The sequence below is a fragment of the Hippichthys cyanospilos genome, chromosome 10 (assembly GCF_059441005.1).
Source record: "Hippichthys cyanospilos isolate Australia breed blue-spotted pipefish chromosome 10, RoL_Hcya_1.0, whole genome shotgun sequence".
Taxonomy (NCBI): Eukaryota; Metazoa; Chordata; class Actinopteri; order Syngnathiformes; family Syngnathidae; genus Hippichthys; species Hippichthys cyanospilos.
In genome coordinates, this window is record NC_142378.1 from 13,343,388 (window position 1) to 13,365,790 (window position 22,403).

At 38.4% G+C, this 22,403-nt stretch overlaps 2 protein-coding genes across 3 annotated transcripts in view; one reads left to right on the forward strand and one right to left on the reverse strand.

Moving 5' to 3' along the window:
- Window positions 1-216: 216 nt before the first annotated feature.
- Window positions 217-11,945, reverse strand: zap70 (zeta chain of T cell receptor associated protein kinase 70). Its single transcript, XM_088425689.1, has 13 exons — window positions 11,878-11,945; window positions 4,005-4,459; window positions 3,570-3,730; window positions 3,340-3,478; window positions 3,162-3,240; window positions 2,809-2,831; window positions 2,693-2,732; window positions 2,311-2,506; window positions 1,992-2,198; window positions 1,703-1,895; window positions 1,285-1,425; window positions 1,098-1,210; window positions 217-1,008 (listed from the first exon to the last, which is right to left on the reverse strand). Exons 2-13 carry the CDS (start codon window positions 4,407-4,409, stop codon window positions 885-887), a joined length of 1,821 nt encoding a protein of 606 aa, XP_088281815.1. The 5' UTR covers window positions 4,410-4,459; window positions 11,878-11,945; the 3' UTR covers window positions 217-884.
- A 2,732-nt stretch (window positions 11,946-14,677) lies between these two features.
- The window catches only part of adamts10 (ADAM metallopeptidase with thrombospondin type 1 motif, 10), a 37,135-nt gene continuing 29,409 nt past the window's right edge, over window positions 14,678-22,403 (forward strand). The window contains exons 1-2 of one of the 2 annotated variants that reach the window (XM_088426606.1): window positions 14,678-14,795; window positions 20,439-20,800. In XM_088426606.1, coding sequence (XP_088282732.1) covers window positions 20,701-20,800 — 100 coding nt within the window. In that variant the 5' untranslated portion in view covers window positions 14,678-14,795; window positions 20,439-20,700. Of the gene's footprint in view, window positions 14,810-20,438; window positions 20,801-22,403 lie in introns of both variants that reach the window. The other variant, XM_088426607.1, reaches the window with a different exon arrangement.

Sequence of the window (22,403 nt, forward strand, 5' to 3'; positions counted from 1 at the left end):
TCAAGAAGTTAAAGTTAGGGTTATTTTAACTTCCGGTATTGACATTCAAAGTAATGGCTTTAAGACTTCTTTCTTCCTTAACTGTTTCGGTTTTAATTGATATATTAGCAACATATGCTCCTCCGTGTCCAAATACGCGGAGGCTGGGAATAAAAACAACATAAACCATGTTACACCAGCAAAAATATTGGAGCTGGAAAATACGAGGCGGTGCTGTGGGTTTCACAATTTTATTGAATTTGCAGAAGTGCAACTCTTTTCACCTCCCTTGGCTAGGAATTGTTTTACATGGGGTTAAATATTTATCTCATCCATTCATCCGTTTCTTTATTCTCACAAGGGTCGCTGGCTTGCTGGTGCCTATCCCAGCCGTCTTCGGGCAGTAGACAGTGGACACTCTAGACTGGTTGCTAGCCAATGGCAGGGCACAGAAAGACAAACAACCATTCACATTCCCAAACACACCTATTCAACTGGCTGCAAATATCGTTTCCGCCTTACCTTTTTTATAAGTCTAATACTTTGTGCCTACATGCACATTTATGAAACTTTAATTTTACAGAGAATGCACAACAGTCATTCAGTTTAAAAAAGACCCCGACAAAAAGTAATTTTAATTACCTTTCAACAGTAACATTTAAGAAAAAAAAGGCCAATTTCATCATTAATGTAAAAATTCAGCCAGACAAAAGCACCTGTATACACACAGCTTAGCCTCATGTTTAAAATGCTTAATTATCACCACTATGGCCTGTTTAGCCGTATCAATACTGGCGTTACGGTCAGTCAGTTTGCGCAACTCATAAATAGCTCTTTGTTTTGCTTGTTTAATGATCAGATGAATGGACACATTGTGTAGTCATGGGACAGAATGTGCTTTGTTTTTATGTCGACTTGTTAGACTCTGCAGCAGCGGCGGCACCCAATGGCGTAACCTTTTTTGATAGAGAATAATGGTAAGATCTCATGGTCTCTTCTACACTCTTGAAGTCAGGACGGTCCTCATGTCTAGGGAGAAAGGACAGGCGCACTCAGAACGTAATGCTTTAAAATTAAATTCACCCCTCAAAAATCTCACTTTGGTGTAATTTTCTTACTTGTATCGCCAGCATTCTTGCATCAATGCATACATTCGATCTGGACACTTGGCAGGACACGCCAGGCGTTTCTCACTTTCAATGAAACTGTTCACCTCCACTTGTTTCATTTTCTGGACAGATTTGAAACAGCCATAAGTGTGTGATGCAGACTATCTATTGTGAGGCACTGCGGCACCTACCGTACCTTGTAAGGTTTTCCGCCGTATGAGAAAGCTTCCCACATGGTGATGCCAAAACTCCACACGTCACTTTTACTGGAGAATTTGCGGAAGTGAATACATTCAGGAGCATACCACTTCAATGGCCATGGACCTGAAGAACTGGCCTGTTCAGAGTTTCATTTGCCAAAATGAGTGTTTAGTATTTTTATTATTTGGGCAACAGCTCATTGATAATGACCTCGGATTTGGAAGCGGAGTGTTATGGTTAGACTTTTGCTGTTGAAAAAGAAATACCAAATAATTGTTTGGGATATGCTAGTCTGCCTGACCCCTGTGAAGGTCAGGCTAAAAAAGCATAAGTTTCACATTTATCTGAAAAAGATAACACTTTTTGGCAATAACCTGTGAGTAGCAGAGGAAAAATTATTCACAACTCTTTACCTTGTAGTACTCGCTGTCCGCTCCAAGGGCCTTGGACAGCCCAAAGTCACTGATTTTGGCGAACTGTCGGTTGACCAGCAGGACATTCCGAGCTGCTAAATCCCTGTGCACAAAGTTTTTCTCTTCCAGATATTTCATTCCCATCGACACCTGATGCATCAGGTTGACGATCTCCTCCACCGACACAGTGCCTCTGTGGTGCAAAATTAGAAGTTCATACTAAGTTTACATAAACATATTCACAAAATTACAGTACTTTATGAAATGGCCGACATGAACTCAAGCATACTTATTGGAGGAGAGAAACTTGTTGAGGGGTCCGTAGGAAGCCATCTCCATGACCAGCATCAGACTTTCAGCGTTGCATAAACCCAGCATCCGAACGATGAAGGGATTACTCAGCTGGTACATGATCTCTGCCTCTCTCATCATCTCCTCCTTCATTAACATCTCATTGTCACTCTTCAGCACTTTGATAGCTACATCTACCTGGCCCCTGATGGAAAACAAAAACAAACAAAAAATGGCAATTTTGCATGAGCATTTCAGATATTCACCTCTAACTTTGTTTACAGTTTATTAGTTTACTATATTTAATTTTTCCTCACTTGTCAGTTTCAAGGACTCCCTTCCTGACGCAGCCAAAGTTGCCAGAACCGAGCTCCACCTCATCGATGAAAAGCTGGCTCCTCTGAATGTTGAACTTCTTGAGTTCATTGGGGTTGTGATAAGGATTAAAGCCCATGCAGTCCATTGGAAGAGCATTATCTTCAGGTACAGGTGTGACTGCCTTCACAGTCACAGCTATCGGGCAGTGCACATACATATTTGAATGCAGCGATTCTTGATGCACTTAAAGAAAAACCTTTTACTTTTTTTTTGCACTTTTATCACCTCTATCAATCTACCGCGATGGTAAATTCATAAATAAACAGACCGTTCAAAGTTGTTTGTAATAGGCAAATATGTAATGCAATATTGGCAACTGACCTCTAGGTGGTGGTGTGTAGCTGTTTGGGCCTGATCGCCTCTGCAAAAAAAAAATAGAAGCTATTTTATTAACGTGGCGAAATAAGAATTGAACTCTGTCAGGTATTCATACTCACATTTGAAGGGAGGCTAGGTAACTCTGATTTTTTGTTTGAAGAGAAATTTTATGTAAAAAAAAAGGGGGGGGGGGGGTAGAAAGCAATTAGTGTAGAAACTACAATGGATTAAACAATGCATCCATAATTATGCTTATACAAAAACAGTTCTTTTGACTGAAAGGCAAGGAAACCTCACAACATAAATTGTTGCTTTGTCTAATCAATCAGGTATCTTTAAGTACCAAATGAATATTTAGAGTTTAAGCTGTACATTGTGGATTTTGAAAGTTTAAGACATTTAACTTTCTTTTGTATTTAAAAATGGCATTTAGATGGATTTACATATAAAGCAATATAAAGACGTTCTTTACTTCCGGCAGCTTTGTTGACACATGCGTCACCCAGAACTGTCACCATTCCGGCAGGTTTCAGCTTCAAGAACTCTACCAGCTGGTAAGATAAACAGAATGCAATCAACTTGTGAGTGAAAATGACTATATGTATGAGAATTTTTAGAAAATACAAAGGCCTGTACAGTACAGTATGTACCTGCCAAATAGTGTCAAACTTCAATCCCTCTGGCATGGAATATTTTCCTGACTTATCTTGGAGGATCTGATAATGATATACGGATTTTCCATACATTACAGAGAGTGCAAAAGTACCAGACTCTTCTCTGTCACGAACCCTGAAAAACAATCGATAAAGTAAATTTGCTTCAGAGAAGCTGGAAATATCTTTACTGCTCTATAAAAAGTGCATCACACAAAGTTACATACAGAAACTTGCCGTCTGGTTGTGTTCCACAGTAAAGCAGTCTCTCACATTCCTGTCGGGGGATTTTGCCATGATACCAGGGCATTTTCTCATGGGCCATAGTGGCTATCAGTTTTTCCAGTTGGGGGGCTTGACTGATGATGGCCTGCTCCATGGCTTCGCCCTGAGTGGGGTAGAAGCCATTGATAGACAAAACATCTCAAATGGTTTGATTTGGCCCATTCATAAAACAAAAATGGACAATGCAATGAGTACCAATGGCAGAATTTCAAGAAAAAATATATCTTCGCAAAGATAATAGAGCTCAGTTGATTGTCCTGTCTAGATATCAGTTGATCAAGAAATACATTTATTATTTTGGTTTTATATTTGGTCCATAATTACGGTAAAAGCAAAGAGACGTCTCCATTTGTCACATTCTGTTATTGAGACCAAACCTCGAGGTTCCAGGTCTGCTTCACATATTCCCGCAGCATGTTTTCTTTGAGGCTGTCAAACACACTGGGCCGGATCGGTGTGTCCAAGGAACGTAAGCAAGGTTTCTTCAGAGCACACACCAGCCTATCAGCGTCCTTGCTGTAAAACTCACAAAGCTCAGCAGGCCCGCAGTGGGGTATGCCTCCTGCGATACAGTAAGTGTTATTGAGCTGTTTCTCGATGGGATAATGGTAGAACTCCAAGTTGCACACAACAGAGAGAACGTATCCACCCAGACTCCTCAGACATTGTCGTAGCAAGAAGAGGCCGTCGGCCATACCGGCCAGTTTTAAATGCTGTTCGGCTTCTGTGCGACTGATGCTGCCATAGTAGAAGGGTAGTTCTGTTGCAGGGTCGGTGGCCATGATGAAACACCAGAGGCCTCACTTGGTCTTTGGAGCCTTGGAATCAGAACCTGAAACAGGAATATTTTATGGATTACTGCACAAAAAGATTTTAAAAAGTTTCTTGTCGCTGCTCCTCCACATTCTCCTTCACACTCGCTTCTAGTGTTATGTGGAACTTTATAACCAACTGCTTTGCTGTAACTTCAAATGGCACCATACACACTGAGGTACTCTTAGTCCCATAATTGAGGATTACCTTTTACTAGACTGCTTTCTTACATACACACTGCTGAAACATTCTCATAAATCTACTGCAATGCTCAAAAATGCACGACTGATATTCTCTCTCACACAGTAAGAAGACTCTTGATTTTTTTTTAAATAACAGAAGCGCTCCCCAAGACACTAATGCAATAAAATAAAATAAAATAAAATAACGTAATTAACAGAGGTGAACACTTCGTCAGCACTGACGGATGCCCGATTTACCGTCGGACCATCGAATGTCAGAAATGTCCTCCGAAAATGTTGGACAGTTGTCAATCAGACGGCTCGCCCCTTTTTGATTACTCACATATAACTCAATTGACTTGTGTATTTTTCTGCTAAGTTAATGCATCTTTGCACGACATACTGCAATCAATGTGACGTTAGTCACATTACGGTACTACCAAACAATGGAGAAACATGTTCAATTGAGTGAATGTAATGGGTTAGTTCATTTTGATGTTCAAAGTTCACAGCTAATATTCAGTCAACTTTACCAGAAAATTAATTGTAGTTGCTTTCTTTTTTACTTCTGGTTTTAAAAACAAATCAAAACACTCACTGTACATAACACCAAAAGTCAAAAGTCATATTAAGAATTTTTGTGTGTGTGTGTTTTTTTGCTTTTTAAATATGTTTCACATGAAGAAATTGCTTACCGCTAAGTGCTAATTAGAGAATTTTGGGATGCTGTTTGGGTCACTTTCAAGCAAGTCATGACCTGCATCCAATTTGCATTTTGCCAGGAAATTCAAGATTTACGGTTTTTTAAATTCCCCAGTTCAAGTTTTTATTATTATTATTATTATTATTATTATTATTATTATTATTATTATTATTATTATTATTATTATTATTATTATTATTATTATTATTATTGTTGTTGTTATTATTATTTATTTTTTAAAACTTCATCTCGGCAATAGTTTGTTTTACTTGTAGTGTTTGTGATGAAATTTAGACAAATTTAGACCAAAAAAAAAATCGAAAGGTCTTCTGTAAATGTAGAACAGGCAGCTATATAGGGAGAGCTGACATTTACCAGCCTCAACTCTGTAAAGCATGTTAAAACTATCCGGTGGACAAAATTGTAATTGCATCATTCTTATCCTCTGAAGACCCTCAGGCGTATGATACCTAACATGGCATTGTTGTGTATTTCATTTGCAGTATACCTTTAGAACTACAGACTTGGTGTTGGTTATATGAGTTGTTACTGTACATAAAAAGAAAAAAAACTATTTGTATGACTGCAGACAAAAGTAGATCACTGGGCACTAGACAGAATATACTTACTGTAAATAAAAGAAAAGTCAAATTACACTCTCTAGTGGCGGTGGGCAAAATACACTGATGGAGTAGAGAAAAACCCCATCAAATGTCGTCCTCTCACGGGGGCGGAAGGGTGGGCAAATATACAAATATACATTATTGGACTGACAAACTGGCGTTTGCAATTTCACCTGGCTCAAAAAAAGACAGACCGACGATGACGGTGAGGGTGCGGGGCTCTGACGAATGACGGACCAGCAAAAAACTGTAAGTTGCTCAAGTCTACTACTACTACCACAACTACTACTACTAATAATAATAATAATTGTATTGATATTGTAATAATAAGACAACTTAATTTATACTGTATAGCACCTTTTCAAAACACGTTTACCATGTCTCGTCACAAAACAAGTAGGATACAGAACCTATACAATAAAATGCACATTACCTGTGCACAACAATGAGTGGGGGCAGATGGGATACAGAAACGCTGTCATATATTAAAATTTGTCGATTTTCTTCTGATTCTTCAGGGTTGGGAAGTGAGACAACTGAGGCAGAGAAGTCCAGACTTCCCCGAGCCAGTCCAATTCTTCTTGGGGGATCCAACATGTGTTGAGGCCAGCTGAGAAATTGTCTCAAATGCGGTGTTCCCTGTTTCCGGCCTCCCTCAGGTGGTTTGTATGGATTATGCCTATGTGAAGCTAACAGAACCTAAGCTAACAGAAAATGCAGATATACACTAAGAAGGACTGCAAACTGGACTTACTAAACATCTTGGCTGCACCTATAAACTCTGTTTATAAAGGGTACAAACAGAATTGGTGACAAAGGGCAGCATTGGTGGCCCAAACATGACGGGAATGGAATCTGACTTGTGCAAGCAAGGTCAGGGTGAGAGATGATTCTGTGTGTTTCTCATGCCCCCTCGTTGAGATCTGTCCAGGCCACCCGTCGACTAAGGAAATTCACAAAGGTTGACCATGCCTGTGGTCTTATTTTTATCCCATTGCATTGGGTCAGGGGTCCGAAGCCCTTAAAACCCAGAGCCGTTTTTTGTGTCTCTCACACAGGAAAAAAACAGTGGGAGCCACAAAACCTTTTTGACATCTGCAGTGAGGATAAGACGGAATCCAAAAATAATAAAATGTTTAAGTAATCCTTTTATTCGGGAAATTCAAGCCAAACTTATATGGCTCACCTTCATCAACCCCAACAACGCTAAACTTTTTTGTCATCATTTTTTTCACATGTGGATAGCACAGCTGTCCATTTGAATTACGGACTATGTCATTAGATGTAAAATATCGATTTGTAAAACAAAATATTTACAGCATCAGACAAAGAATTAGAAACACCTTCAAATTCAAAATGCTAAGTAACACATTACAAGGTCGAAAAATGTTAAGTTATTAACTCTTTAAAATGCACAGCTGTGAATGGAAAATTATTCCAACTCATAAACATTATCCACATCATAAAGTTAAAAATACCAAGATGTGCAAAGCTGTCATCTTGGCAGAAAGGATCCCTATAATGAAAAATGTAATTTCCAAAACATGGTTTTGTTTCGGGCTTCAGTCTTCTTGTGCGGCTTACTCACATACTCTAAAAGCATGCAAGGCATAGGTTTAGTCACATAGTCACATAGACTCCATTCCGTCATCGTCATTCTGTCGTTTTGGGAAGTTTACCCAAACTAATTGTTGGACCGTTGGTTCGTCAGTCAAATGTTAAGAGCGCTTTAATTCTAGAACTTGTGTCCTATCTTCCATCACCAAAGTCCCCCAAAACAAGCAAATCTCCGCTTATGCTTACTCGGGTCACTGGCTTGCTGGTGCCAATTTCAGGCAGTTGGCAGGAAAAACCCTGAACTGGCTGCCAGTTGGCCAATTGCATTTCTCAGAAATGTGAAAGATTTAACAGGGTGAGGTGACAAACTGTTGCCAACGGTCACAGGTGGCCAGGTGGTGATGATTACAATGATGGATTAAAATGAGGAATGAAATAATATCGTTATGTCAGACACTGTTAGTCATTTTTTAAAAAAGTTTTGGTCGTTCTTCTGTCATCAAAACGTCAGTCCATCAGTAACAATGGGCTGCCCTCTTCTGCCAAACAATAACAATACTTTTGAGTTTGTTGCAAGGTTGGTCGTAGCATGTGAAACTGCAAACTATCAAGCTGATTGCTATTTTGCTGTCACGCAAATTTCCAATAGCTAGCATGAGCATCAGCATTTTGATATGAGCATGAAAACTACGGTACTTACTAGTCCATCAGAAACAAAAACAGGTCAGCGTCGGTTGGAAATCACTCCTCGTCTTTGAGGTCAGTGAGAGTGAAAACGGGGCAGATTGATCCTTGGCTGTGCTTTTATTCGGATAGCTTCCATTTTTGCTTGGGTTTTTTTTTGGTCTTCTCAGACAAAAATAAATAATCTTTTTTGGGTTGTTTTTGTAGCTTTGCCATGACAGCAATAGTTACAAGTAGAATTGATTGCCACCTTTGCAACAAAAGGGAAAAGGGGGAAGTGGTGTATGCCGTATAGTAGTCACCACATTTGCAGTTTTTGTGTGGCAGGGCTTCTGCCACCCTCCTTGAAGTTGCATTGTGCCAGTGAAATGCAATACAGACCCACTCACACCAAGACAAAACTGTCATTCAACCAGTTGTAAGTCAATGTTTTGTCAGAAGAGTAATGGTAAATATTTTATGAAAATGACAACTTCATTAGTATTGCTTTAATCAAGTAACTGGTTCCTTGCATTTTTCTGCATAGGATGACTAAGTAGGACAAAAAATGGATTTTGAAGGTGCTTCCAAACATTTGACTGGCACTGACATACTTTCGATGAAGGACTCATCATTTTTCAAAGCCACACACAGCCACAGCCACAGCAGAACGATGAAATTTCAGACTGAATAATATTCCCCTTTGTTCAAGAAATGTTTTATCTTAATTTAGTCTCAATGACAACCTTGTCCGACTACCAACATTTGTTTAACACATTTAAAATAGCAGAGCTTTTTTTTCCGGGAATGTCACCGTCACAAAAACAAAGTAGGAGGCACCTTGTGGCTTGATGTGATATTTGACAAGAAAACACCCACACTACAAGACTGCAACTAACTCATGACAAGACCCACAACAGGATGTTGCGGTGCATTCTCGCAGACTCCTTTCTGAAACATCTGATTCTTCAGTTGAGCAGGTGCTATCTGATAAAAAAAGAACCCACAGCAAACTAAACAGAAAGTCAAGAATCTTTGTTTCACCAAAAAGTACTATAAATTGAAGTTACTTAGAAATTCAGTGTTATTTTGCACAACCATTCATGACAATTCTGTTGTGTATCCATAAAGGAAATTAAAGAGCATATGTGATCGTCAATGTTGCATTTGTGCACATTAACAAATAACAGAGGCAATCTAATTTCATTTTGATAGACTTTACCACTTAAAAATATCTCAAACACAATCTGGAATAAAATTTGATGTTTTCTAGCCTTCATATTAAAAGAAAAGATATATAAATATAATCTTCTACATATTTATAGTGAACCAGTTTGATTATGATGCTGTTTGATATATTTGCAAATAGCGAAAACCTCAGCTTCCTAAGTAACACACACAACACTACCAAAAATATCTCAAACACAATCTGGAATAAAATTTGATGTTTTCTAGCCTTCATATTAAAAGAAAAGATATATAAATATAATCTTCTACATATTTATAGTGAACCAGTGTGATTATGATGCTGTTTAATATATTTGCAAATAGCGAAAACCTCAGCTTCCTAAGTAACACACACAACACTACCAACACCCGCAATGGACAACTACAAAGTAGCCACAGGAAGGATTCTACGGTGGCCTGAACCTTTTTTTTTCCCACCACAGCAAATGTCTTCAGAAGTCGCGATGGGGACAAATGAGTGGTAAAAATACAAGCGAAGCAAACGTCATTTTTACGCACTTAAGTTGAAATGAGATTTTAGCTGGGGTAAAAAGTTCAAAAACATGTTAATAAAAATGAGCGCCTAACTAAATGCCAAAATCAACCGCAAGTAGATTCCTACTTGTTATCAATTATTGTTCGATAAATTGTTATGACTGCTCTTTTTGAACATTTTCTGAAAGAAATAATATAATTTTGATCAGCAATACATTCAATAATTGGTCACATATGGGCTTTTATCAAAATATAGTAGAGAATATTTGTATTTCTTGTTGGCATTGTAAAGTGGTACTTAATTGGTGGTACGTGAAGGCACTAAAGGGGGTACATAAAATTTTAACAGGGTTTCTGCTGGTATCAGGAAATCCAATGTATTGCTTGTTAATGACAAACAAAATATAGATTTTTCAAATCAAGACCAAATTAACTGGAACAAGAACTTTTTGCTAAAAAGTGTTATAGTGACACCTTTGCAAAATATCGTTTACCTTTGTTATGTTTGATTCAGATGCCCGTTGTTACTAGTGACGCAGTTTTCTAGCAGCTAAGCCAGAAATAAAAGGGATGATGTTATGCGATTCATCTTCTCAACTTGTTTTTTTCTGGTTAGGGGTTACCTGACTGAGAAAATATTTTACAATAAGTTGAAAACCACCAATATATTGCTGCTTTGGTGTTTTTTTTTCTTTTAATTTTTCCAAATTGTAAAGAAGAGTCAGTATTATATACAATCAAATTGTCCAAATTTCATAATAAAACCTCTACGTTGATAGCCGCCAGTAAGTAATTATCTAATTCAGGGGTGATTCTAGGGTCAGCGATTTAGGGGTGCTGAGCATAGGATATTAGGGTCGTTTACCACCCTGGAGAAATAAAAAAGTTGCTGGGATTCATTTTGACCATCCCCAAATGGGCTAAAGACAGCCATGATTTAACATGAAGAAGATTTGTAAAATACAAAAAAAAACAACAACAAAAAAAACAATAAGTCCAGCCATTTTATTTATTGTTTAGACCATTCTATATGATTCAAGTAATATTTTCAAATGCATGGAAACATGATTTTCTGAGGAGAGATTTTAAATATTGTCAAATAATTCTTCGTAATGCAGCTAAAGTGTGCATCAAAATATATTACCATATTTTTTAATAGCTCATCACAAAGAAATAATATGACTGATTTTAAAAGTATTAAAAGTTTTAATCAAAGCCAAATTTAACATATTTCTAAAGCACAATTACAAATACTGTAACAGAGTTAATCATAAAATAAAAACCAATTTTTCATCTCATAAAAACAATGTAACATTACATATGATCAAGATGAATAGCAAAACGACAAAACTTTTTTTAAATAACGGATCATATTATAAATACTGGAACTTAAAAGAAAAAAAAGGTTAAAAGGCAAACAGAAATAATCCATAAATGGCGGAAAAAATAATGTATGTCCTGTTCATTAAACGGAAGAAGCTGAGCACAAAATTAACTCTAATCTTTTAATGTTGAAAAATTAACTTGACTAAATGAAAACACCCCATAGTGTAAAAAATCACTATCTCTCTAAATATATCTATTTGCAATGACGACAACGATTCTAATAATTCTAATTTGAGAGGTATAAGGGTCCACCTTTTAATTTCAAAACATGAAAGTGCTCTACATTTTTATGATGAGGTCAACACTATTAAGTACCCCTGAACAATGTTTTTTGACAGTTTTGCTTAGCGGATCTATGACACTACCGAAAAGAATCAGCATCTTTAACACAAAACAATAAACTACAATTCTGTAATGAATGCCTTTCAATGTCAAATATACATTTACAATTAATGGAAAGAAACATCTGAAAATGTCATGAAAATGCAAACCTTATGAACATGAAAATATGACAAGATTGCAAGGTGTAGACAATGGATTAATGCTACTCTATGTAAATAAATATATTTTATGTTAACATAATATAGCAAAATGTACTTACTTCTTTCAAAAGTAGACCAAGGTTGCTGATTCAGAGATAGGAGTTATCTGTTGATGTGTGCCGTGTCAGGTGCTGTCACGTCAGTTAAGTGAATGAAAGCCTGTCTTACATGCAGACTCACAAATACGACATAACTTCTTGTTGATTGAATAGTTCCCTAAAAAACAACCCTGGAATGCATAACTCTAAACCAACACTATACTATACTAGACAAACCAATGTATGTAAGCTGAAATGTGGCAGCCACCTATATTCAATACATACAGTATAGCCAAAATTTTCATAAACGAATGAAACAAAAAACAAACACACACATGCATGTGCACACACACACACACACACACACACACACACACACACACACACACACACACACACACACATATATATATATATATATATATATATATATATATATATATATATATATATATATATATATATATATATATATATATATATATATATATATATATAAAATCTAGATAATTAACACTAATGGACCCTGAAAATGCACACTGTTGAAGTGTTAACAATTTCAGGTGATTACCACTTGAAGTTCATCTAAAGAATACCTGGAATGTGCAAAGCAGTAATCAGAGTTAATATGGCTATTTGTAAGAAACTAAAATATAAAACACGCGTGTAAAGAAAACATGTTGAATGAGGTGTGTCCAAACCTTTGGCCTGTACTCTATATCAATACCATAAATTTGATCATTTGATTTCATATCCTTACACGCGGGCGACAGGTGAGGTTAATTAGTGATGACAGACGAGGGGAACACAGAGGACCTATAACTGAAACTACACAATCCAAAAACCCACAACGAAAAACAGATCATGACACTTGTGAATTGAAACGAACCGAATCGATTTCACGATTCTGAATTGATCACCAGTCCTCCCACTGTCCTCTTCAGTTTAACGAAATGTTTCATTATTTACTCCACCTTTGTGTTAATGCTACAGTAGTCGGTAGTTTTTACCAGTTGTCACTATTCACCACTAGATGGTAGACATCGCGCATGTGCATTGGGTCTTGTGGACTTATATACACTGTGTATATACATACTAAGTGTATTTTTGGGGCGAAGCAACTAACAACACACGAACTTCAAACTTCAGCTTGTTTTTTTTTAGAGGACGTGTTTGCCTAATGAAACCTTAAGAATTGCTTTAAAGTCGATCGCCTAATTGCATCATCTACAATGTCGGTTATATTCCCATGGTTTTATGCTCTTGAATAACATCAACAAACTGCGGCTCTTGTTTTGACTAAGGGTCCCAAGCTTAAATCGGATTGGCTCCTCTCATGTAAAGAGAATGAGGGCTCACTTTAATCATTGTCGGTTGTATTCAGCCCCACAATGCAAACTGATCTTTTGAAAAAATGACAGTATACCTACCAACACGCGTTGTAAACCATCTACTTGCAGATTTGCAACGTGCTTTGTTGCAACTTGCAATAGTCAAAAATAGACACGAAAGTTGGAGTAATTTTCATTCAAATCCTAGTTACAAGGAAGTTAGCGTGGTGTGTAAAATGTAAATAAGTATGTTTACACGCAAGAAGCCACACTGAATGGCGGGATTGTATTAAAAAAAACGCCATCCTTGTTTAAAACGATACTGCCACAGGGGCTCAGGAACACTTCAGAAAACCATTATTGTATTTCTTCACACTTCATAATAACGTTCAAATGAAGAAAAGTAATGGGCATTTTGGAAATATATATTTTTTGGTGCAGCTCAATATTCGTGTAAATTAGTTTGTGAGTTTCTTTAAAGGCTCAACTTCTCCATAGTTGATGCAGGTCAATTTTCGTGTAAATTAGTTTGGAAATTAGTTTGGGAGTTTCTATAAAGGCTCAACATCTTCAAAGATGTAAAATGAACTGATTTTAAATCTTCATGCTGTTGTTAAAAAAATGTAGTTGTCTTCCTGGACATGTTCAAATGTATTAGAAGATTCTGCTTGACATTTACACGTTTAGTTTGAGTGTAATCATTATGTCTTTCACTGACGACAGCTGCTGGTCTGGCGTCTAGAGTGACGCAGACAGTCAGTCCATTTTCATTAGGGTACTTCAGCTGAAGATCGAAACGGAAATACTGGTTTCAAAACAAAAGCACACGATGTCAGCTCAATACATTTTGTTGCTGTTTTTTTCTGACTCAATGTACTTTAGTGGCAGTTAAGTGAAATTGCATCTAAAAAAATAAAAGCAAGAAGTACTGATTCTTTATTGATATTTATTGTGCACTTATTTGTTTCCTGTACAGTGATGCTTAAATCTCTTGTTTGGATTTTCAAATAATCACTTTTGGCATTTTAGAAAATATATATCCCATCACTGGAAAGCAAAGACTTTTTTCCAATAAAAATAATCCGAGAGGAAAAAAGAAGATATATATATATATATATATATATATATATATATATATATATATATATATATATATATATATATATATATATATATATATATATATATATATATATATATATATATATATATATATATATATATATATATATATGTGTGTATTTACGTGTATTTTATTTGGAATTTTATATAACATCCTGATGTGACTGTATGATCAGCAGGAAAAGTGCTGTGTAGAAAGAAAACAACGTCAAATATTGTGTAGCCCGAGTACAGTACCTACCTTTCACTCTTTGGTAGTATTTCCTGGTTGCATTTTATTTTGTGATTTAACCGGAAGCATATTTATACTTTATAGCTAACTTTGGAAGGCTCCGGGATACTGGGTTGACAGAGACTGAGTCAAGTCTCCTCAGCCCAGCTCAGTCGGCCGCCGGCCCCTTCTCAGCTCTGAGACTTTGCACCGACACACAAACAGACACACAACAGGGGCAGCGGAAACTTGTGTGGAGGACTCGGACAACTAAGGTCAGTAAGTCCAGGTACTCTTTCTGTCGCAATGTTCGACTCAATGGTACAGATTTTAGAGACTCATCCGTCGGATTTCTAGTGTTTCTTACACATTAGGGTTTAATATTTTTTTTAGTGTTGATGCATTGCAATGTCATTTAAGCTATCATTTATTCAATTTACTGTCTTTCCGAAAAGGATTTAGCTGGTATCTCCTCGGTGCCTAATGACAGCGAGGTTGCTCGTGCGGGCGCTCGTTTGCGTGCGTTTTTGGAGACAGGCAGACAGAGGGACAAAAAGAGGTGACCAACAGCTGACAAGACTTTAGGTACATATTTGAAGGGGAAACTAACTAGGGAAGCAACTAGGAGCTGACTTTTGAATTATTACGTTGATATGATGGAATGCTTATGCGATGTTTGTGTCTTCATAGATGTGGATCCATATTCACATGTAGGATCTTAGGGATACAATATTTGCACATGTAGCGTTCTGCAAGTATTGTGTTTGATCAGATGGTTAGGTGGATGAGTGGTTCATCCACCTTGCGGATTTAAGAATGTGGGTCTCCTCTGTGGAGTTTGCTTGTTCCCCCCATGCATCCATTCTCACAATATGCATGTTTGTTTCACTCAAGATTCTAAATTGTCCATGACTGTGAATGCATGTTAACAGTTGTTTGTTTACACTGGAGCTCAGTAAAGTGTGTGTGTGTGTGTGTGTGTGTGTGTGGGGGGGGGCAACATCTGGCCAGTCCATAGTCATGAAGCGGTCCTCATACCGTCTGAAACTAAAGCAAAGCATAAAGTATGTTGTGTGTTTATTTCTGAAAACTGTGCTTATATTTAATGTGAATGCATGTGAACACTACAAGCAAGGTCATGTGTAAGAGCTACGTTTTGTGTCTACACAGTCTTGCTTACATTGAACATTTTTTTCTATATTAAGAGACTTTTCAGCCTCCTCTCGCTCGTATTTTTCTAAAAAAGAAAGTGTAGCAAAATTGACCAAAATGATCCTAATTTCAGCAAGCCCAAGACAATTTTGACAGGATAATACTACATAAATCCAAAGTTTTATAAATTGTATGTATTAGATATCAATTTGCATCACTGTCAATATTATCACTCTTTCCACTTAAGGGACGGCTTATATGGGCTGGCGGTTACTGCACAAAATCAATGTAATAATTATTAAAGTGTAAAGATGCCATTTTAATGACTGCTTATATTTTTTTTCATAACGATGCATAACATATCGACAGACGTATGGATTTTTTCTAATTACTTGAACACTTTTCTAGAAAACGGATGTAAGTTTTCTGTTGGATGTTGGATGCACAGATTTTCATTGCAGGCATGCCAGTGATCTCCACCAGAGGACACTGACAAGCACTTTCCAGGTCATGCGTTGGCATCTACTGTAGCCTATTGAAGTCAATTCTATCTTCCAACACTGTTAGTTCTTTGTCGATACAACTTAGATGGCCGCATTAAAGATGATTCGTATTGATGATTTGAATAACATCTGATGGAGAAATAAAAGCTTCTGCTCTGTGTGCAAAGCCGTGGCCTGACTCAGTCATGTCGAGTCAGCACTCTCGCGCTCCCTAAATATTGTTTCAGATTTACGAGGCACATTTTCAGAGTGAGGGGTTCACGTTGGAGGTTCTTGGGCCTGTTTATGTTCCCGCTTTTCATCTGCACTCTGTTTATTTGGGGAAATGGAGAGAGGGATGCCTGCCCCTATTTTCCTCTGTCTTTACACCAGACACAGAGTGAGAGTTTAGTCTGAGATGGATCTCCCTCTGCTTTGCATTACTCCCATCACCTGTTCAGGGGTTTCACGTGGAGAACTCTGAGAATATCTGTCTGTTTTTTCAGGACAGCTATGAGTGAATAATTGCTGCTGAAGCAGTCTGAATCGCTGCATCTGACTTGTGACATTCCTACGGGCCATTTGATCCTACAGCCTCAAGGTCTTATTAGAAGAAGGGAAGCTGCACCAACAGTTTAATGTAATAATAAACTGAACCTGAAGCAGATTCATTGGCTAGTTTCTGATCAAAGAGCAGACTCGTGTTTGTGTGTGTGTGTGTGGGGGGGGGGCAAGTGAGAGAGAGAGAGCGAGGTGGCTGGGTGCTAGACTTAAAGTGAGACTGAGGGACACATAGCATCTGTTTGCGGCACACAAAATTCAGTCTGAATGGGTCATATGCTTTAGATTAGTGAGCTAGCTTTCAGTTAGCTACACACTATCTGGCGGCAGTTAAAGACAAGGACAGTGTAGTTAGCTTGTTTTCTTTTTTCATAAACTTTTAATTTACTGTAAATCCCATTTCTCACTTAGTGCTGCCCCGGCTTCCTAAAAAAAGATTTTCAAATAGCTTCTGCACCCGCTAGCATTATTACATACAGAATTTGGCCCTGCCTTAAATTCCCACCCAATTACCCTGAGTGGTCTAAATTTTTCAACCCCCCACTTTTTTTTTTTCAAATTGTGATTACTCCCAAAACTGTGTGGCCTGTCTGCAGCACGATCCAATTCCTCTCTAATCTTGGCACAATCTATTCCAGTGGTTCTCAACATTTTTTCAATGATGTATACATTGTGAAACTTTTTTTTTCAGCCAAGTACTCCTTTACCATCACATTTTTGGATGAAAAAATGACTTGCTCTGCCATCTGTGTCTTATTTATCAAACTTTGGACCCGCATTTGTAGTGGTATCTCTAGCCATATTTTATTCGGCAACAACAGAATAAAGATCATGTAACATCATCTGTTTTTTATCTTGCTCATCTGCTGGAAAATTGCATCACTAATGACAATGGGCAGCCGCATAAATCTTAAAGACTATTCCACTGAGTTATGAACAACTGCGAGTGTTTCTGACGGCAGTGAATGTTTTGGGTTCATTCAAGGTGGCAAAACGTTTGCCAAACAGTTGCCAGATGTATGCCTGTACTTTTCTTGTCGCGAGGGAATTTTCAACATCATCAGAATATCCTTGCGACAAGAAAAGTCAGTAAAGCTGTCGGCAAACGTCTTGGCGAACATTTGCGACCCTTTGCTTTCATTCACCCATCTCAGAGCATTCCCGCCCATTAATCAATACCAGCCCTGCTCGATCAGAGAAAATGATTGGCTTCTCATGTTTCAATCCTTCGTTATATCGACCCGTCGCTAACGGAACACCCACCCTCAGTGAGAGCTTCCACACTTTCTGTAATGCTTTATGATGTGAATCCTTGTAACAATACACGGACTGAGACGCACCGTCTGTATTGACTCATATCGACAGACGTGAACACACTTCAGTGCGTACAGTCTAGTTTATTCAAGGATTCGCGTCATAAAGCGCATGCCGAAAATGCGGATGAGGTCACCGAAGGCGGGTCTTACGTCAGCAATGGGTCGATACAGCGCCAGATTGCGCTGCTCTGCTCACTTAATTACATCACTAATTGAATACCACCCCCGTATTGCTCATGCAGACTAAATATACACCATGTCATATAACAGTAAATACTCAATGTTATGAAAATGAAATGACAGATGCACGGTTAAAAGCGGGTTTTAGCAAGCAAGGCGTCTTACTTCTGGGCTAAGATGTCATCAAAACTAATGTTTCCAAAAAAATGAACTTGCCATCCTGCCAAAGATGATATTTATTTATAGTTAACCGTGGAAAGTTTAAAATGGCACCATACAAACCTTTTAACAAAGTAAAAGCATATACAGTTTTGCAAAGGAGGCACCATAACATAATTTAGCAATAGGTGGCTTCATGTTCCAATTGATTTGCTCTGAATTTGAAAAGAAAGAAAATTGGATTTGCTGATACTTGCAGAAATCCAGTAAAATTTGCTGTACATGTACCTTTGAGGGACCACGCAAGATGCCCGACATCTTTGCATATGGTAGAATCTTACTCAGGGAGGTTTTGAGAAATAGCGCATGTATCTTGTTATGCGTCCACAAATCGTTTTAAGAAGCCTGACTTAAAAGGCGACTTCATTGGGGAGGTCTTGTTTCCCCTTCTAGGTCTAAAAAAAACAAGATGAGAGTTGAGGTAATGAAAAGCACTTGATATCAAGCTGCAAGTTTAATAAGCCCCTCCATAAATCGAGAGTGAGAGCAGAGGTAATGAAACGTACTTGACTCGGGCTTGTGCAGGAAATGACTGGGAGAAAGCCTGAGGGAGGGGAAGAGAAAGACTTTCACTTCTTCCACAAAATGTAGAAGGGACGCAGCAGCAGTACAAAGAGCACTCAGTTTTACCTCAGCCCTCTTTTACCATCCCATCCCTGTGCTGCTTAGAATGACCACATGACAATAATGTATACGGGGCTATTCCCTCGTCCTATATTCAGCCAATTAACACTAAAGAACGTTTCTCTCAGCTGCCTAAGCAGCTCGCACTCGGCTGTCTCTCTTCCATTCTCCAGGGCTTTGCTGTGACCCCCCCCACCTTTTCACGAGGAAACTTGCTCCCCTGCTCTCGTCACCAAAAGGTTTCCCATCTGCTTCCGATTACCTTTGGCTGCAGTTGGTGAGCTTCCAGCCATCTGGGCCCGTGTGGCGTCTCCGTTTGCTCTTCTCTTCCCCAGACTGCTTTGAGGCAAGAAGGAAAGGGAGGGAGGGGCAAACTTTTCGAGGAGTGAGAAGTGTAGGAGTTTAGCTGACACTGCAATGTTGAGTGGGAAAAGTGAGAGTCCAATCACAGAAAGGAGTCCCTATGAAACTGAGACTCCTCATCCTAGTTTTTATTCAACGTGTTTTCCAATACTGTATTCCTATAACTGGCTGAGTACAAGAGAAAAAAATGTTTTTTGTCTTCCGATATCCTACAGAATATTTGATCAAATAGCAAGTTTTTTGATACAAATGAAAAAAAATCGAATAAAATATAATTAAAAAAAAAAAAAAATATATATATATATATATATATATATATATATATATATATATATATATATATATATATATATATATATATTTTTTTTTTTTTTTTTTTTTTTTTTTTTTTTTTTTGCTTGGTGAAAAATAATTATAGACACAGAAAAATGTAGCCTTGCGGTTGACGGAATCTTTATTGGCTCCCTTCAACATTTCCCCTTAGTATCACATGGTATCCAGTTGCCATCGACTTGTCTTAATGCCAGCCAATTAGAAGCCGCACAGTCAAGCATTCAGCCTGCAACTCACTCAGCCATGCAACCAACTGCACAGCCAGCCGGCATCGCGGTGATGGCAACCTGCTGCTCCTCTCAAATTGGCTCATTTTCCCCCCAGATCTCTGACATAATACCCACTTAAGTCCGTGTTTGGGCATTAAGCACAGCTTTTCACAGCATCAATGCTTTCTTTGTGTTTGAACTCTTTCCGGTGGGCAGGCGGCTTAAGGAGTGAGGCCCAGGGGGCCTCAGGTTTGAACTTGCTGTTGTCTTTGACCATCAGAGTGAAAGATAAGGAGTCTGGTCTTTGCCAAAGCCAGGATTGATTAGCTCTGAGACATGCAATAGTCGGTGGTGAGCTTAAAGTCATGACTCTTTTACTTTGGGATTGTAGAACTGCTATTTCTGACAAAGCATACATTTACCTTGTTCCATGACTTTTTCCAGTTTCACTCATGTAGTTGAACTTTTTTCCATTATAGGGCTGCGAGGAGCCTACTTTTGCCTCCAAACTGGTTTCCACCTGGATCTGTTCACAGCAAGAGGCCTCCATCATTACTTGAGAGACGCTCGAGAGAGGCTGCCATGTCCGACTCAACACTTCCGGAGCCCGTGGCCAATCGCAACGTTGAGCTGTCCCACTGCTAGGCGAGGGGGCGCCAGAGAGGGCAGGAGACATGTTGGGACCGAGGCCCGGGGACCACTGCACTGAATTCTGTTACTATAGCTACTACTGTAGTAACCATGGAAACGCTATGGAGGACTGCTTTGATCTGCACTGTTGTTGTCATGGCTGCCGCGGAGGTCGCAGGAGGTCGCAGAGATGAGTTTGCTCAGTCACAAGGTGAGAGAAGTCTGTTACGACTTAGCAGCTCTCTGTAAACCCAAACAGGATCCCCGTCAGGGAGGTTTCATCCTCCAGGCTCACCTACCTGTGTTCATTCATATTTAGGCAAAGCTTGAAAAAACTTGCATGCAAAACTAGTTAAATAAACAAAAGAGCCCTTAGAGCTGGAATTATAAAAAAAAAAATTAAAAAAAAACACAAAACAGCTATGCCAGTTATTTGGAATATTACATTTTAAGTCTAACAATCTCAGATAATCCACACATTTGACATACTTGTCTAACATCTGTAATCATATTTTTAACACGACAGTAGCTATAGATGTAAAAAGATTTAATTAAACATCCTTGTATTTTTTTATACTACTCATCCTCCATAAGGTCACAGAAGAATGATGGAGCCCAACCAAGATGACTTAGGGTGAGATGCAATCAAAGGGCATTTAATATACAAGTGATATATACGGTCAAAATATTCACTTCAACACGTTTGATCATTTTGTAATTTGGATTTATCTTGCATAATTGCTGATATTCTGACGAAGGGCTGAGCTGAGCTAAAGTTCAGATCCCACAGGCATTATCAAATGGTTGAGGGCTCATGCACACCAAAGACCTACAGGCTTGACTCCCGCACCTCCCCTGCGTTTCCTGACTCCAGCATACTCCCCTCACAAATCTGACATTTGTAGAACAGACGCATGGCCGCCCACCTCACATCTCGCCTACAGAACCATGTCACTGGGTGCCCCCCCCCCACATACGCTTGGGTCTAGAGTTACCAAAATCCCCCAAAGGCAAAGAAATAATTTTCCAGAGTGTATATGTCTCGTTATCCTGAACAAGGGTGTAATTGTATATTTCCTAAACATGACCTCTGACCCCATCACAGCCAATTGTCCTAAATGTGTGCCATGCTTGTTTAGTAGAACCCCCGTTTTCAAGCTTTCCTTAGCAGCTTCTATATGAACACACATATTTACAATTTCTAAACGAACACTATCAGCATTTAACCGTACTAAATAATTTATCCTGGGACAACAATGTAATCACATGCAAACCTGTAACTGTAAAACTGTAACTGTAAAAGCTCTTTTCAGTTTCCACATAAATTGAGAGCTGTGAAAAAGTCTCAGGATTAGGAGTGTAGCATGCTAAAACGATGGCCCACTGGTACAGCTGAGTGCCACAAGTTGATAGAGTGCATGCTAATCACCATGAATTATATTAGCTCAGTCCTTCCAAGAGTAGCGGCGCCAAAACGTCACCTTGTGACTACACCAGCCCAAAACCATTCAAGATATCTTTAGAAAAGATTAATCAACATCTTGGGGAACATTTTTGGATGGTATGATGAAGAATGATGCATGCATACATGCCCGCGGCTCACTGATGTTCTCACTCTGCTCAGTTGGCTACATTGGAACAAGGGAACAGTTTCATGCTAACAAATGCACTAATAAACCCATCACTTGAAAATAAGAGGAAAGCAAATCTTAGCGATAACTTGATTCATGAAGTAATGATTTACAACATTGTGATTCCGTTTTCATCTTCTCTAATAAGGGTGGTACTTTTGCAAATGTTCCACCTCACTACTG

Bases quoted from the DNA above. Each gene is read 5' to 3' on its own strand.
- zap70 (XM_088425689.1), bottom strand. From the start codon at position 4,409: ATGGCCACCGACCCTGCAACAGAACTACCCTTCTACTATGGCAGCATC. The intron at 3,479-3,569 runs GTATGTAACTTT...ATTGTTTTTCAG, and splicing joins CAACCAGACGGCAAGTTTCT to GGTTCGTGACAGAGAAGAGT. The intron at 2,733-2,808 runs GTGAGTATGAAT...TTTTTTTTGCAG, and splicing joins TACCTAGCCTCCCTTCAAAT to AGGCGATCAGGCCCAAACAG.